The following is a 17178-nucleotide window of genomic DNA, read 5'->3' on the forward strand; positions in this document are numbered from 1 at the left end:
AAAAATTTGTATTCAAGAGATTCTGGTAGTCTGAGACTTTCCAGATATATTTCCGGATGAACTACTTGGATTGTTAGTAGATAGAGAAGTCGAATTCACCATAAACCTTCAGGCAGGTACCCAGTCTATTTTAGTTGCTCCTTACCGCATGAGCTGTATTGAGATGGAAGAACTGATGAAACGGATCATGGAATTATAGGACAGCGGATTCATTCGATATAGTGTGTCCCTTTGGGGTGTCGAAATCACATTTGCAAGAAAGAGAGATGAGACGTTGAAGTTATGTATTGATTACAGAGGTATGAACAGAGTCATAATCAAGAACAAGTATCCCTTCCCCAGAATCGATGACCTCTTTGATCAGTTGCAGGGTGCCCAGGTCTTCTCCAAGATAGAGCCGCGTATAGGTTACTATCAGTTCAAAATCATGACAGAAGACATTCCCAAAATAGCTTTTTGAATCAGGTACGAATAGTATGAGTTCCTGTTCATGTCATTTGGACTAACTAATGCTCCAGCCATCTTCATGGACTTAATGAACAGAGTTTTCAGAAAATTCCTGGATTAGTTTGTCATTTTGTTCATCGATGATATCTTGGTCTATTCAAAAAGTAGAGAGAAACACGTTCACCATCTAATTCAGGTTTTACAGGTTCTTAGGGAGAAGAAACTGTATACAAAGTTGAGTAAGTGTGGGTTCTACCTTGAGCAGACTATCTTCCTATGGCACATCATAACAAAAGATAGAATGTTAGTGAACCCCAAAAATGTTAAAGTTGTGCTCGGATGGGAAAACTTGACATTGGTTAAGGAGATCCGTAGCTTTCTAGGGATGACAGGGTATTACCGCAGGTTTGTGGAATGATTTTCTAGTCTAGTTGCTCCTCTGACTCAACTCACAAAGAAGAATGTCAAGTTTGAGTGAAACGAGCACTGTGAAAGAAGTTTTTCAGAACTAAAAAAACGGTTGACTACTGCAGCTATGTTGGCTTTGCAGTGATGCCTCCTACCTAGGGTTGGATTGTGTTTTGTTGCAGCATGAGAAGGTCATAGCCTATGGGTCCAAGCAATTGAAGAGTCATGAGAAAAACTACCCCACTCATGACTTAGAACTTGCCGCAATTATTCATACCTTGAAGACTTGACGTCATTATTTGTATGGAGAGACCTTTTAGGTCTATACCGATCATAAGAGCTTTAAACACATATTCACTCAAAAAGATCTCAACATGCGTCAGAGAATGTGGATAGAACTCCTCAAAGGCTATGATTATGATATCATGTATCACCTAGGTAAAGACAGCGTGGTAGCCGATGCGCTCAGCAGGAAAAATGCAGATACATTAGCTCATTTTATAATTTTAAAATGTAGGCAGATAAAGACTACACAATAGGTATGGCTTTAGGACCTGAAGAGAGTCACATGTTTGGGCCACCTGACTATTCAACCGGAGTTAATCAAGATAATAAAGGAAGCTCAGTCCGTCGATTTCACCCTAGCAGCCTTCAAGAAATATGTAGAACAGGGAGTTAACTCAGAATTCCGAGTCTCCACCGATGGGTTACTCAGATTTCAGGACAGAGTGTGTGTTCCAGATAACAATGAGTTGAAAAGGGACATCATGACAGAGGCCCATAACTCAAAGTTTGTCATGCATCCCGGAAGCACTAAGATTCTCATTATCTTTCATAAGTCAAGTAGGCGAACCTATAGGTCCTGTTGCGTAAGCAACCCACGATCAAAGATGCGAGTTCAATGTGGTCTCATCGAGGTGGATTCGGTCCGACCAAATCTATTCTGATCGAGCTAAGCCCTATCGGCTACCTCCAACACTTTATCTGGCTGCCCATTGTCATCAAAGTATGCGACCCCGATTTTGGTAGAACGGGATGAAAAGAGATATAGTTGACTTTATTTCTAAGTATTTGGTATGTCAGCAGGTCAAGGCAGAGCATCAACGCACAGGTGGGCTACTTCAATCATTACCAATTTCGAAGTAGAAGTGGGATCATATCATTATAGATTTTATGATATGGTTGCCTAAGGCACGCTCAGGACATGATGTCATATGTATAATTGTTGACCGACTTACCAAGTCTTTCAACTTCTTGGGCATAAGGATGACTGATTCCTTGGACAAGTTGGCAAGAATGTACATCCAAAAAATAGTCAGATTACATAGAGTGCTAGTGATAGTAGTGTCCCAAAAGGACCCCAGGTCCACTTTTCGGTTCTGGTATAGCTTTTAGTAAACTATGGGAACGAAACTGTTTCTTAGTACTGCATTCCACCCTCAAACCTATAGACAATCAGAAATGACAATCCGCACACTTGAGACTATGCTCCGAGCTTGTGTTCTTGACTTTGGGGGCCATTGGGATAACAATCTACCCCTGATAGAGTTTGCCTATAACAACAGCTACCAAACAAGTATTGACATGGCTCCATATGAGACATTGTATGGCTGCCCATGCAGATCATCGATCTGTTGGGAAGAAGTGGATGATAGAAAACTGTTCGCTCCAAACCTTGTAGAGGAGACTAAAGCCAAAATAGTTAAGATGAGGAAGAACATTCAAACAGCTCAGAGCAAGCAGAAGAGTTATGCAAACACCCGGAAGAGGAATTTAAAATTTGTGAAAGGCGATCGAGTGTTCTTTATGGTCACCCCTTTTAAGGGAATTAGCAGGTTTGGCAAGAAGAGAAAACTAAATCCCTAGTTTATTAGGTCATTCGAGATCTTAGATAGAATTGGTACCGCCACCTACAGACTGATCCTGCCTCTAGAACTTTTCAGTATCTATAATGTGTTTCATGTGTCTATGCTACACAATACAACTCGGACCCCTCTCACGTCTTGGCCCACGAACATCTTTCACTCCAGGAGGATCTGTCCTATGAGGAAGTACTGGTCAATATTATGGACTGAAAGAGCAGATTACTCTACAACTAGAAAATTTTCTTCGTTAAGGTTATGTGGCAAAATCACACACTGAAAAAGGCCACATGGGAACTAGAATCAGACTTCAGAGCCCAATATCCCCAGCTGTTTGATTGAGAGTGAGAGAGACAAATTTGAGAGACCAAATTTCTTTTAAGGGGGGGAGAGTTGTAATACCCAAATTAATTTAATTTTAAATTAAATTAATTACAAATATAATTTTTTAATTTTATTTTGGTGTAAAAATGAAGAAAATGTGATGGAGGATGAAATTAAAAAAAATTGGAAAAAAAAGGTGAAAATTTGTGTTCTAGGGGTATTTTTGAAAAAAAAATTAGAAATCTATGGTCAAAATATAATTTAAAATTTTTTTGCCATATATGATGCCCGGTCAGAAGCCTCAACGAACCAGGACGTGCCGCATGGCAACGGACGCTGATGTGGTGCCATGCAGGAGGCCACGCGGGCGATCCACGTGCCTGCTATCGAATGACACAGATCCATTCCTGCGCGCACGGACGGCCTGGATGCGTTCCCTCTCCAAACACAATTGGATGGCCGGATTTAAACGTGATCAAACGATTCAGATTAGATCATGATGAACGACCCAGATTAGATCGCGATGAACGTTCTAAATTTATTCCCTATTTAATTATAATCGGACGGTTCAGATCAAACGCGATGAACGGTCCAGATTAAATGGAGATGAATATAAATAACCCTTTTCACACCAAACCCTAACCCTAGCCGCCGGACACCCTTGTCGAAGAAGAAGACCCAACCGTCGGGAAGGAGAGTTGCCGCCACCCGTCGCTGCACTAGAGCCCTTTTCGATCGCAAAAAGAGGTAAAAAAAATTTATTTGCTCGGAATTCAATTTTAAACACTACCGTTGCCAAATCGAAGCAAAACAATTGACTGATTGGCTGAAAACTATGGCAAAACCTGGCAGTGCCGCCGTGAGAAATTTAGCAAAACGTCTCCGATGAGCCCCTTCCCGATTCTCGTTCGGCGTAATATTTTCACCATTTTGATCACCGTTTCCTTCTCTATAGTTTGACCAGAGCAAAACACCCAACCGCAACATGAGCCGGAGGAGCAGCCGCACCAGAGAGCCCTACCGCTAGTGAGTTTCATTTTTTTGTGTTTTTCAGCTAACCGATGCCCCTTAACGTGTTTTCTCGTAGGGATCGATGCAAAATCGACCAAATTCAGTCAAAAACAATCGAAAACAGCCGATCCGAGACAGACCACCGCCGCGAGTGGCGGTGCCATCACCGGAGCATGGTAGAGCTGCCATGTCGGAATTCTAAAATTTGCCAAAATTGGACCCTAAGGCTAATTTTGGATTTTCTAGGATATTTGTAGGTACTTATAGCATGTTTTGATTCCCGAAGAAAAATTCAAGTGACCCGGGGACTGCTAGTAGGTGCAGTCAACAGTTTAGCCTTTCGGACACTAAATTGAGTAAGAATCCTTCACTCTATCCTCTGTTATGAAATTGAAGTTTAATTTTAAATAATACGATATTTTGTGAAACTTAGAAAATATTTATAATTAATTACGGATTACTAATGGAGCTAGAATTGAAAATTGTTCTCTGTTGATTTCTGTTGATTTATTTTACAGTTTAAATGCATAATAGTATTTGATTTATCGATTTTATGATTTGAACACATGTATTGCTGCCTTACGTGACTATTGTTAAATTGAGAAATCGAGATATGATTGGATTCCCTGATGCATATTTGTTTATTTATGTGATTACGGTTGATTTGAAAAATGGAGACTAGAGAAAAACAGAAAAATTGTGTGATTAGGTGAATGGATGAAATGACAATCTTACTGGATATCTTAAAAAATGGTGGATGGACCAGGTACAATAGGGAACCCAACCGTGAACGTTGTCTCATACCGGATAGGGTATCGAGATTTGATAATTTAGTACTCATACCGGACGAGGTATGGGGACAACCTGTTTCACCCTCATACTGGACGAAATATTGAGGTTTAGTTGTTTGGTACTCATACCGGATGGGGTAAAGGGACGACCCTTTAATTGAGAATGTTGAAGGAAATGGTTCAGGTGTAGCGGAGATATCCCTATGAACCCCTATGGATACCAGTAGGCCGATAAAAGGAAAGGTTATTGTTTGATTTATTGAACATGGATTTATAATGTGTGTCTGTTACCAATTACATATAGAATCATGATAAGTACTATGTTATTGTCTCCATAGGTTACTTTTATAAATCTCATTGCATTAAGTAGATGATAAATGGTTTTATTATTAAGAAATGTATTTGTTTAATTAAATACTCCATTAGTTATTTTGATTTCTACCAACCTTCATTTCTGTGTCGGTGAGTAGCGTAATATTCTTACTGGGCTCGTGTAGCTCATTTTTTATTTAACCATTTCAAATCAAGAAGAGCAGGATCTAGAACCCGATTCACAAGAGGGTTGCGAGTATGATACCAGCTTTATTTATTTTCTGTTTATTTCTTTATTTTTTTGTATTTATTTCAGAAGGTTAATTTTCATAATACTATTTGAGATTTTAAGTTTATGTGTAAGGAATGTAAACTTTAACTATTTATTTTGCTTCCGCACTTAAGTTATAATTTATTTCTTTGGACATTCCGGGATTGTTACATGTGCTGAAATTAGGAGGTGAATATTTCTTTATTTTTTTGTATTTATTTCAAAATGTTAATTTTCGTAACACTATTTGAGATTTTAAATTTATGTGTAAGGAATGTAAACCTTAACTATTTATTTCATTTCCGCACTTAAATTATAATTTATTTCTTTGGACATTCTGGGATCGTTACATGTGCTGAAATTAGGAGGTAAATATTTCTTTATTTTTTTTATATTTCTTTCAAAAGGTTAATTTTCGTAATACTATTTGAGACTTTAAGTTTATGTGTAAGGAATATAAACTTTAAGTATTTATTTCGCTTATGCACTTAAGTTATAATTTATTTATTTGAATATTCTAGGATCGTTACATGTGCTGAAATTAGGAGGTGAATAATCAAGAAAAATTGTCATAATGTTTTCTTAATTCATATTGGATTCAAGCTTGATTACATCTTTTGAACAAAATTATCAATCCAGAATTTCTAAAGTTAGATACGAATTCAGAATCTTAATCCTTTCGTTGTTGAGAGGAAACTTCTGACTAAAGTTTGATTGCAAATTTGAGTGCTCCAAATTCAAATTTTCAAATAGTTCGAGCTAACAGATTACTTACCCGTTTCTTTTACAGAAGAAAACAAAGATTTGCATGTCATGTGGGAAAACACAGATGTAACTTCGCATGCATGCAACACAATTGTTGACTTACACATCCTACATTATCTATATATATACATATATAGATGTCTTGAAAAGAAATTTGAGATTTCTATATTAATTTAAAAAATGTAGAAAAAACTAAATTTATAATTTATAATTTATTACTCCACAAAAGTAATCCAGGTTGGACCTTCATTTTAAATAATTTACTTTTAAAATCTATAAATAAAATATGGAATGAGCGGTAGATCTTTTTGTCTCATTTTAAGCGTGCCAAATATGGTAGGTGTTGGCCACTTGCTTTTTAATTTTTAGATTTTATAATTTTCTCGTATATTTAATTCTATTAAAAAAATAAATGCTGAAACTTACTTTAAATAGGAGTTATCTAAAAATCTTTTTAATAAACAAAGAGATAAAACTTAATGCAACCTTCTCTTGGGTTTTTGAGCATTCTTCCTAAGAATATATTTGGTGTTTTTTTTTTTTCAAATTATATAATATTTATATTTGATTATTTTTATTAATTATTTTTTTATTATATCTAAAAATAAATAAAAAAATTAGATATTTAATAAAATACTAATTATTTTTAAATGCATACCCCATATGTTTTGATTTACTTGGTCTCTTAAATCTTAAGGAGATATATAAATTGTTTAATAAAAATATTTAAAAATAACACATAGGATACGACAAATAGAAAATAATTAATAAATATGAAAAAAGACATACAAGTTTATGACACCAATCCTTACACTCTTTTCATTTAGATTATTTGGTCAAGAATTCCCACGTCCGTATCCTGCATTTTCAAAATGGAGGATAATATTGAGCAGCAAATTTTTTATTAAAATTTATTTTAATTTCATAAATATAATTTTAAAAACTAAAAATTATAAATTTGATGGAAATAAATTTTAAATTTTAAAAGTATATATTTTTATTAAAATTTAAAATTGTATTTAAATTATCGAAAATAAATTTTAATTTTAATTTTTATATATAAAAAAAAATTGTTTTACTCCTCTAGTTGTATTTAAAATTATTAAAAATAGATTTTCGTTTTTTACTTTTATTAAAAATATTTTTATTTTACCTAAAATTACTTCTTAAAGGCAAAAATAAAAAGCAAGAACTGCTGAGATGCTGCATTACTCATTTTCTATATATCTCTCCTTCATCACTTTCAAATTACAATTACAACAGATATCTAGTGCGACTGAAATTGCAGAGAAAGATGGAGGGAGTTGCTAAAGTGGCATCTCTCTTCGTATATCCAATAAAATCATGCCGTGGAATTTCTGTATCGCAGGCACTCCTCACTCCTAGTGGTAAACCAACTTTCCACGCTACCTCGCTGCTTTCATCTCCCTCTGTTTCCTCTTCTCATTTCTTTGACCCACTTGATTTTGCTTCTCAGTGTCTGTACAATCGTTGATTTTTTTTTTTTTTAATGAATCGTTGGATATTTTGTTAATTTTACGTGATTCCGGTCCAATGGGTATGATTATATATGTCTTGAATTATCTATCTCGGATTATTTGTGTTTGGGCATGCAGGATTTCGATGGGATCGAAACTGGTTAATTGTGAATTACAAGGGAAGGGCATATACTCAAAGAGTTGAGCCAAAGCTTGCTCTGATTGAGGTTGAGCTGCCAAAGGATGCATTTTTGGAGGACTGGGAGCCTACAGACAACTCCTATATGGGTAAACTCATTTCCTAAGTTCTCTTCCTTGAGGTGTTACTGCTCCATTTAGCGCTTTACTTTCCCCAATTCTAGTCCCTCACTTCATTTCCTGAATCATGTAACTGATTTTCATTTTCCATCATAAACTGCTTATTCAATTTTCATATTTTTGGAACATTAGTCTTGCAATCTACAAACATCTTTTATCGAATTGAGCATATGAACAAGTGTAATCTGCTTGTGTAAGAGAAAAACAATAAGATATGTAAGCACTTTATAGTTCATTGAAGTTTTGAATACTGTGTCAAATTTCATGGGGCCTTATTTTGGATTTTCTGATCGTAGCTTCTATGTTTTATGGTGTTGCTGTGATGCCTTTCCTTTATTAACTTGGTTATTTGTTTGCTTTCCAAAGATGTTATCACTAGTACATTTGAAGATACCTTTCATGAGTTTTGCATCTCTAATATATCTTGAACATGAAAAACTCATTCAGTGGATGTCTTTTCTGACCTTATATAAACCATATTCTTTTCTATTTTTCAGTTAAGTTGTAAATTTCCAGTTTTGATCCATTAATTGCTTTCTTTGCAGTAATAAAAGCTCCAGGGATGGAAGGACTCAAGGTTTCACTGAGTAAACCGCAGGAAATAGCAGATGGTGTGTCAGTATGGGAGTGGTCCGGCTCTGCATTGGACGAGGGAGAAGAAGCATCAAAATGGTTTACAAATTATCTTGGGAAACCCAGTCGGCTGGTTCGTTTTAATGCAGGTTGTGTTTTATGTTTCTGCAATTTATTAGATTAGCACATTCTAAATTAACTAGGGGCACAACAAAAGCAGAGAGTAAGCTAGGGCATTTCCAGCGGTGTGGAGCCCGTCAACATGACGAACTTGTGTTTTTTATGTTTATAAGTAAAAACTGAGATGATGATTGCATTCTTCTCATAATCGCTGCAGCATCAGAAACAAGGCCGGTGGATCCAGAATATGCACCTGGTCACACTACAATGTTTTCAGATTTGTTTCCATTTATGCTGATATCTCAGGTCAGCCAACTTGAACATGGAATTTATTTATCTTAATTTTAAAATGAACTTTAAAATCTTAATCTTCATGATAATCTTTTTGTTGCAGGGATCACTGGATGCACTAAATAAGCTTCTAAGGGAACCTGTGCCCATCAGCCGTTTCAGACCCAAGTACTTGTCCAGCCTCTCACATATCTACTCATTTGAAGTATCCGAAAGCTTTTTCTCTTGCATATTCTCTGCAATCTGTATTATTACACTCAGGAATCTCCTTAGAGAACCCTGTTAATGATTTAGATCAGATTATTTATTTCAAAAAATAATATATATATATATATATTTATAGAACCAGCATTCTCAGCTCAATTTTATAATTCATGTTGTACCATGGTTATCTTCCTGGCTTGTGCATAGCTGATGTTGGTCATTTGAATGTCATAGCATCTTTGTTGATGGTTGTGAACCCTATGCTGAAGATTTATGGACAGAGATCAGGATAAACAAGTTTACCTTTCAAGGTGTGAAGTTATGCTCCCGTTGCAAGGTAATAAGTTGATTCTTTTCTGGTGCATTTGTGCAAATTAACTTGTTTTTTTTCTTTATGCTCCTGTAGCTAGTATTAGCAGTCCTTGTGACAGAATGCCAAGAGGGTGGTTCGTTTTCCAATAAAAATTCCTAAGAGTTGACTTGGTTAAATTATTTAACAGAGATGATATGTAAAACAGTTAATAGAGGAAAATGGATGAAAATAACTATGCTGTTGAGATTGACAATGAAGGTTGAATATTCTCAAAGAAATATAATCAATTGAGTGATATGTGGGTAGCCAGTGAATACCCTCCAGAAGGTTCTGATTTCAAATGATGATGACCATATCTTAATCTAGGAAAAGTTTCAATCTACACATAAAAACTACTGTCAGATCAGTGAGTGTCCTTCCTTTCATTTGTATTGTTTTTGCAGTACTGTAGACTTACAAATAGAGTGACCATAGAGCTGCAATAAGATAAATTCCTTACTTACCATGTTAAAAAGTTCTCCAACGTGATTGGAGTTCTTAACTTCAGTTGGAGTCTGTTAGAGCTGTACATTTTATTGCCTGACATGCTCTACAATGATACAATATTTGGTTCAGATACCGACAATTAATCAAGAGACAGGAGTTGCAGGCTCTGAACCCAATGCAACGCTGATGAAATTTAGGTCGGACAAGGTTTTAAGGCCAAACAGAAAACAGCAGGGAAAAGTGAGACGTAAACAGACTTTAGATTGATTTTCAGATGCTGATGCAAATGATACAAAAATGAATAATTATGTTAATTCTGTGGCAGATTTATTTCGGGCAGAACATGGTTTGGAAGAACACTCATACTGAAGGAAAAGGAAAGATCATCAAAGTTGGCGATCCTATTTTCGTCCTTAGAAAGGTCTCTTCTGCTGCTGAAGCGGCTGCTTGAACTTTGCAGAATGCCTCTCAATTAATTTCTGCTATCATATTAGTAGTCTGTTGTAGACTGTAACTTGTAGTAAAATAACTAGTAGTTGGCTTGCCAATCAAGGTATCATCTCTATTACTCAACATTACAAAATCAATAGGATTTGCTTTGGTTGTTATGCCATATGTTACCTTATGCTTGCAAGTTCCTATAAATAAGTTGAATGTAAAAGGACTTGATTAAATGGTGATGAAAGGATTCTTCTTCTTCTAGTTTGGCTCTTTTAATTATTCTGACTGGATTAAGGTTTGAATTGAATCATATTTGTTGAATAATCTTTATGAAAGTGAATACCCATATTGATTTTCTTTTCCATCTCTTATGCATTTTATTTAAGCTGAAAAACATTGATATGGCAATAAACATATCTTATATGAATTTTGAACGCTTTTCTCTTTAAGTGATTTATGCACCCTAATCATTGGAGTAATTGAAGATTATACTTAATTGATATTACAGTTTTTTCACTACAATGGCTTCAAATTAGCCAATGTACTTTAAAATTAAAACATAAATGCAAAATGCATCATTAGATTTAAAAATAGATGATAAAGAGCATTTAGGTATTATACAACCATACACCAATCCAACCAACCAATCCAGAGTGCGTTTCAAGACAAGTAGTTGTTGAAGCAGTCTTACCATAACCCAGAGAATTACTATAAACAACAAGTGATATCCACATTAATTATTACTTATATTATCAATAGTGATGCATATAAAACAGCTTCATATGACTTATCAAAGGGCAAGTCAATAGTGTACAACTCCTTCATTTCCATGAAACAAGGCTGTTGACATGAGGCATGTACAAATTTGATTGCAGGAGACCAGCCGCTTCCATCTCAATCTTTCTCAACTCTTGGAGTTCGAAGTTATAGATATAAAGGGAACCATCTTCATCCCTCTTGAAAATTATATCTCCACTAACTCCTAGACTCAAAAGGGGAACCATGTCAAGTATGCAACCTCTTGTGATGCAATGCTGCTTTGTCCAAACCTCCCCACATAAACCTTTCAAGATCCAAACATCTACGTTGAGTTCCTCATGAGTTACAAAACATAGAAAACCACCCATTTCAATAATCCCATCGTATTTTTGACAGCTTTGGGGGAGAGCAATTGTAGTGAACTTGTCATTTTCCATTTCCATGGAAACGAGGTAATCACTGCGATCAATTTCAGGAATCCAATGCAATGCGTCAATTGCTGAAACGGGATTGTTTCCTAACCAACCAAACAGTCCAAAAGTGGGTCCATTCACCTCTCTCCAAACTCTTGTTCCCAGATATAGTGTCTCACAATTAATGTATCCCAACATATCCCTAAACAAGTGTACCACCTTATAATCACCTGTGGCATTAATAAATGCAAAGCCATAAGAATCATTATGGGGAGAAGATATTGTACCAAGAGGTAGAGCAATGATCTTCCTTGTCACAGGATTCATGACCAACAGTCCTCCTTTCTTCAGTTTGTTATCAAGTAAAACTAGACCATTGCATGTACCTCTAATGTTTCCCGAGCAAGTTATATTGTATTCTCCCATCTGACATTTTCCATTCTTGAATTCCATGAAACCCATGTAAAATATTGATTTGGAGCTGACAGTGGGCTCCCCAAAGATAGAACCAGATTTTGTCGGAAGAAAACTGGATTCAACTGAAAAAGTATTTGGAACTGATTTGACAGAAGAGAGTGATCTTCTATGTTGAAAACACAGAAAGATCAAAACGGTTTGAGAGCGATGAAGGTGGGCATCAATGAAAGTGGGACTGTTAATTATGTCGTACCATGACTTACACACAAACCTTGAGTGTGGAAGAGAATTTATAGGCAGCCGAATGAGAATATTCCAAATGCAATCTTTAGAAAGACATGGCACTGCAATATCTTCTTGCTTCTTGTGGTCTTCTTCCACCTTCTTCGATGCTGCTCTCTCTTGTGCTAACCGTAACAGGCTTGTGCTTTTGTTCCTAATTGACACAGCCATCTGACTCTGCAATCAAACACCTCCAAATACACTTACTTGTGTTACAAACACTTGTTTTAGAAGGAATTCCAGAGAGTTTGATTAATTAAGAAACACATACTTATCAATCATAACATAATTTTGAGAACACATACAAGGAATGATGGTTAGTTATTAAAGCTCATAAATTCTGGATTTGTCCAAACACAACCTTGATTAATCATCTATGGAAATCTTCCCAGAAAAAGATAAGCAAATATTCAATGACCCAGGTGAGGCGTCTACAAATCTCTCTTTCATGTATGAATCAACACCAAGTTAAGAAGTAGATATAATACTTGGAACGGTTCAAATAATTTAAAAACAAACACAATGATTCATCAAAAAAACGAAAATAACCAGTTACAACAACTCACCAAAGTGCGGCGCAGAAGAACCCGATCGGCTCTGGCCTCACCGTCTTTGAGAGCGGATAGAGAAATGCAAAGGCGATATTAAATAAAAAAAAAAAATGGTTTGATGATGAAGGAGAGGAGAGAACGATGTGGGAGAAAGTAGACTAAAGTAAAAAACATCACTGTTAACTGTTGGATGTTGGTGATTGTCAATCGTTGGAAGCTTCATTAATAAATATAAATTAATAGAAATAAAATATATTTATTTATTTTCTCCATTTTCAATTGCATTTTTTAAAACAACCTTAGTAGAAAGAAGCTATATTCTTTGTCTTCTAGTCTTAAAACAAAAAGTAGATAAATAAAATTTAAAAATGTTAAAATTAAATATTGCAAATACTTGTAATTGCATAAGAAGAAAAGAAGAGTTTTTGAACTTGATAAACAAAAGATGAACACTGTGTAACATTTGATTTAAACCATTTTCCTTATTTATTTATTTATTTTTTTGAATGATTTATAAACATTTATAAAACCCTATAGTAGTGAATGACTAATATCAAGAAATGGAAGAATAGTTACAAAAATTCAGGAATAGTGAATATATGAAAGTTCTTCACGTTAATTACTATTAGAGGCATTATTACAATAATTTATTTCAAGAAAATATTGTAGTTATTTATTGTATTAATACAAGATCAAGCTATTTAATTTTATCACATTCTTGCATATTCTAAATGACAATTTTTATTGACTATTAAAAATAGATAAGATTATAATTATGGGACTTAAACATAAATTATGGTTCCTAAGTCACATGATTAATGTAACTTGAACATTATTAGTATAGATAGATTAGTGCATAGGATTTAACTTGAATAAATGTCTTGCACAGAGTTATGTGTCAAGAAAGAATTTAAAGGCAATAATAATACAAGAATTTTTCTTTTAATTTAATTACCATTATCATTGACTTATGTGGAATGAATTTATATTTTGATACTAAAAACTTATAGTTATTTCCAATTATCTTGACCAAATTAATTACTAAGTATAACATTAATTTTATGATATTATATCAGTAGTAGTTTAAAAATTCAACACTATTAGTATAAAAGAAATATTATTATATGTTTATATACTATAAACAATTTAAAAAATCAATGGGGATAGCAGTAGAAGATAATAGAGTTTCTCTTAACATAATTGATTTAAATATCATTGATGAATCATGATGAATGACTATTAATATTTAAAGATTACTAATACTTTAAGTGTTTCCATAATACAGTTGATGACATAAATATGTTGTGAAATATGTTGATCGAAATATTTTTTTTTGAGAAATTATTTCATATCTTTTAGGCGTCATGATATATTTTTAAATATCAATCATTGTAATACCTAAACTCAAAAATCGGTTCGGGATAATTTTTTTTATTTATAAAAATTATATAAATAATTAATTTTATTTTATTTAAATTATTGAAAAAAATAAAATATGGACGAAATTAAAAATAGTTTTGGAAAAAAGTGATGAAATTTTGAAAGAAAATTTAAAAACATAAGGTAAAATCGCAAAAAAAAAAAAATTAGCAATGTGGGATAACCTAGTCAGTAACCACGGTGAATTAGAGCACGTTGCGTGGTAAAACACGCTGACATCGGCGTCACCGGGAGGCCACGTGGATAACCTGCGTGTCTGACGATCCCGATCACATCCCGCGCGGACGGATGACCCAGATCGATATGGGATGAGTATTTAAACATTGCGTCTCAGGGAACCTTAACCTTAGGCACACCTGCCGTTGCTGGAGAAGAAGAACTAGACACAGAAAAAGGAGACCAACCCCCGGCTGGAAAGGTAAAATTTTCTTCTTCTCGCTCAGAATTCGATTTCGAGTCTTCTTGTGGCCATATCGAAGCAAAAAGGATGGCGAATGAGCCAAAAACTGCGAACAAAGTCTGATGGAGCCGCCGTGGCCAAAACCCTAAAACCCCTCCAATGAGGCCCTTTCCGTTTTTCATTTCACACAATTCTTTAACCATTGTGTTTACCGTCCTTTTCTGTGCAAGTTAGCCGAAGGAGAAATCCCAACCGCGAAGGAGAACCGGCAGAGTCACCGCACCCAGAGACCCTTCCCACTAGTAAGTTTGAATTTTTAATTTTTCTACACAACCGAGACTTCCTAACGTGTTTCTTGGTAGGTGTAAATATAAAATCGACTAAAATCAGCTAAAATCAGTCAGACCAAGGTGAACCGTCACCCTGGTGGCATATTCGGGGCCGGAGCATGGCAGTAGCGCCGTGCCGGAACCCTAAAATTGGCTGGAAAGAATTTTCAACACCGATTTTGGATTTTGAAGGTATTTTTGGGTATGTGACAAGTATTTTAATTTTTGTAGAAAAAATTCAGAAAATTCAAGGCTCGTCAAGAGGCATTGTGGGTAGTATAACATTTCGAAATACTGATTTAAGTAAATATCTCTTACCATATTCTCCGTTACGGTAAACTAAGACTTAATAATCAATAATTTCTTATTTTGTAAAAATTAAAAAATTCTTAACAATAATTACATGTCACTAATGGAGACGAAACTAGTCAGTGTACGATTGTCCTATTTTATTGTTCATTTTCTCATATATTGTTTAAGATGTTTACTATTGCATTGTGTGCATTAAATTGCTAGTTTAAATTGTGTTTTCAGTTATTTGATTTATTTGGGTTCTCCTGTACTGATTATTTGGTTATTTAGTTACTTGGTTATTTGGTTATATAAATTATATCGCTTGCTTAGATGTCGTTTAAACTGAAATGTGAATGTGTAATATGCGATTGGTGATTGTTTGGACAATGAGAATCTATGTATGCGAAAGCTTATTGGGTATCTTGTGAAAGAGTGGACGGATTCGGTACATAAGGAACCCTACTATAAACATTATCTCAATTGGACAAGGTCGAGAAGTTCTTTACTGGAAGAGTTTGGAAAGATGGTTCACCTCATACCTGACGGGGCATCGAGGGGATGGTATGTTAGCGTCCATTACTGGATGTGATATTGGGACGGCTGGATTAATTGTTAAATCGAGATACTAGGTTCAGAATAGAATGATATCCCTGTAGACTCCCTAGGAGTCCTAGTAATTAGGTTAAAAATGAAAAATTACTGATCTTATACACGAAATTAAAATATCATTTGATTACTTGTTTTCATAGGTTGACTTTAGAAAAATTTATAATGGTAAGTATGAAATAAAACGTTTTAAAGTTAAATGTATTTATTTAAATCAAGGGCTCTATTAGTTATTTTATAATTTTTACCAACACTCGATTTTTCGTATCAGTAATTAGTATGATATTCTTATTAAGTTAGTATAACTCACTATTTTATTAATTATTTCAGATCAAGAAGACCAAGATCCAGATCCCGATCAGTAAGAGAATTGTGAGTAGATCACCTCCCGAACTCTCCTTCAAGTGCTAGTAGAGGTTAATCTCTCAAGATATTTATTTATTTGTTTTGATTATTGTTTGTCTTTCTTTATGAACTAATGTAGAAGAGACATTCTCTTAATTTTATTAAACATTCTAATTTACTGTGTAAGAAATGTAAACTTTAATTTTATTATTCGCTTCTACATTTAAGTAATAAACTTTTTTTTTTAGTTTCGAACTTTTACAATCATAACCAATGAGTTTAATATAATCAATTAATAAAATTATTTTGTTATATTATTAATCAATGTGATAATTATTTGATAGTTTTTTTTTCTAGAAATTGAGCATAATAAATTGTATAAATTAACATAAAGATATTTCTAATTTGAATCATCATAATAATGCTATATCTACATAAAATCTGATTTAATATAAATTCAATGAGTGAGGAAGAAATTTTCTCTCAAAAATTTGCCAACCCCATAAGCTTAGAGGATTATAAGACTTGATGGAAAAAGGAACTTTCTCTATTAGGAGTTTTTTTGGAAGTAAGATTCCACTATGTAAATTAAATTTAAACTTAGTTCTGGATTAATGTTTAATGGGCGATTTAAGAAAGAATGATCTCACCAATAGTTCGATATAAATTAGGTGTCAGCATAAACCATATAACCTAAATGTTAGATAGTCAAAATTTAAGTTAACCAAGATGAAAATAATGTTAATTATTTTAATTTAAATATAAACTTTATTACTTCCAGTACTGGTTGTATTTTTATTACATTATTGCTATATGAATTTTTTATTTTTAATTTAGTTTATGTAAGAACAAGAAAGATGTATGATCAATACAAACAAAATCCTAACCTTGTTATCGGATTTCAATGTAAATGTGCCGGCCTAATAA

The 17178-nt window shown here is 34.1% G+C and overlaps 2 protein-coding genes across 4 annotated transcripts; one reads left to right on the forward strand and one right to left on the reverse strand.

Moving 5' to 3' along the window:
• The first annotated feature begins 7390 nt into the window (after positions 1-7390).
• LOC110817446 (uncharacterized) lies at positions 7391-10676 on the forward strand. Of its 2 annotated transcripts, XM_022045990.2 has the most exons (8): positions 7393-7579; positions 7808-7957; positions 8533-8709; positions 8898-8986; positions 9075-9139; positions 9410-9512; positions 10104-10214; positions 10300-10676. In XM_022045990.2, the coding sequence occupies exons 1-8, from the start codon at positions 7486-7488 to the stop codon at positions 10423-10425; spliced, it is 915 nt and encodes a 304-aa protein (XP_021901682.1). In that variant the 5' UTR covers positions 7393-7485; the 3' UTR covers positions 10426-10676. The 2 variants fall into 2 exon arrangements, with proteins under 2 accessions (XP_021901683.1, XP_021901682.1); XM_022045991.2 differs by lacking the exon at positions 10104-10214 and having other exon boundaries at positions 7391-7579.
• Positions 10677-10967: 291 nt separating this feature from the next.
• On the reverse strand, positions 10968-13028 carry LOC110817404 (F-box/kelch-repeat protein At3g23880-like). 2 transcript variants are annotated; one of them, XM_022045923.2, is made up of 2 exons: positions 12853-13028; positions 10968-12463 (listed from the first exon to the last, which is right to left on the reverse strand). In XM_022045923.2, exon 2 carries the CDS (start codon positions 12455-12457, stop codon positions 11237-11239), a length of 1221 nt encoding a protein of 406 aa, XP_021901615.1. In that variant the 5' UTR covers positions 12458-12463; positions 12853-13028; the 3' UTR covers positions 10968-11236. The 2 variants fall into 2 exon arrangements, with proteins under 2 accessions (XP_021901615.1, XP_021901616.1); XM_022045924.2 differs by having other exon boundaries at positions 10968-12477.
• Positions 13029-17178: the final 4150 nt, after the last annotated feature.

This window comes from Carica papaya, chromosome 2 (assembly GCF_054855325.1).
Source record: "Carica papaya isolate Zhongbai chromosome 2, ASM5485532v1, whole genome shotgun sequence".
Classification (NCBI taxonomy): Eukaryota; Viridiplantae; Streptophyta; class Magnoliopsida; order Brassicales; family Caricaceae; genus Carica; species Carica papaya.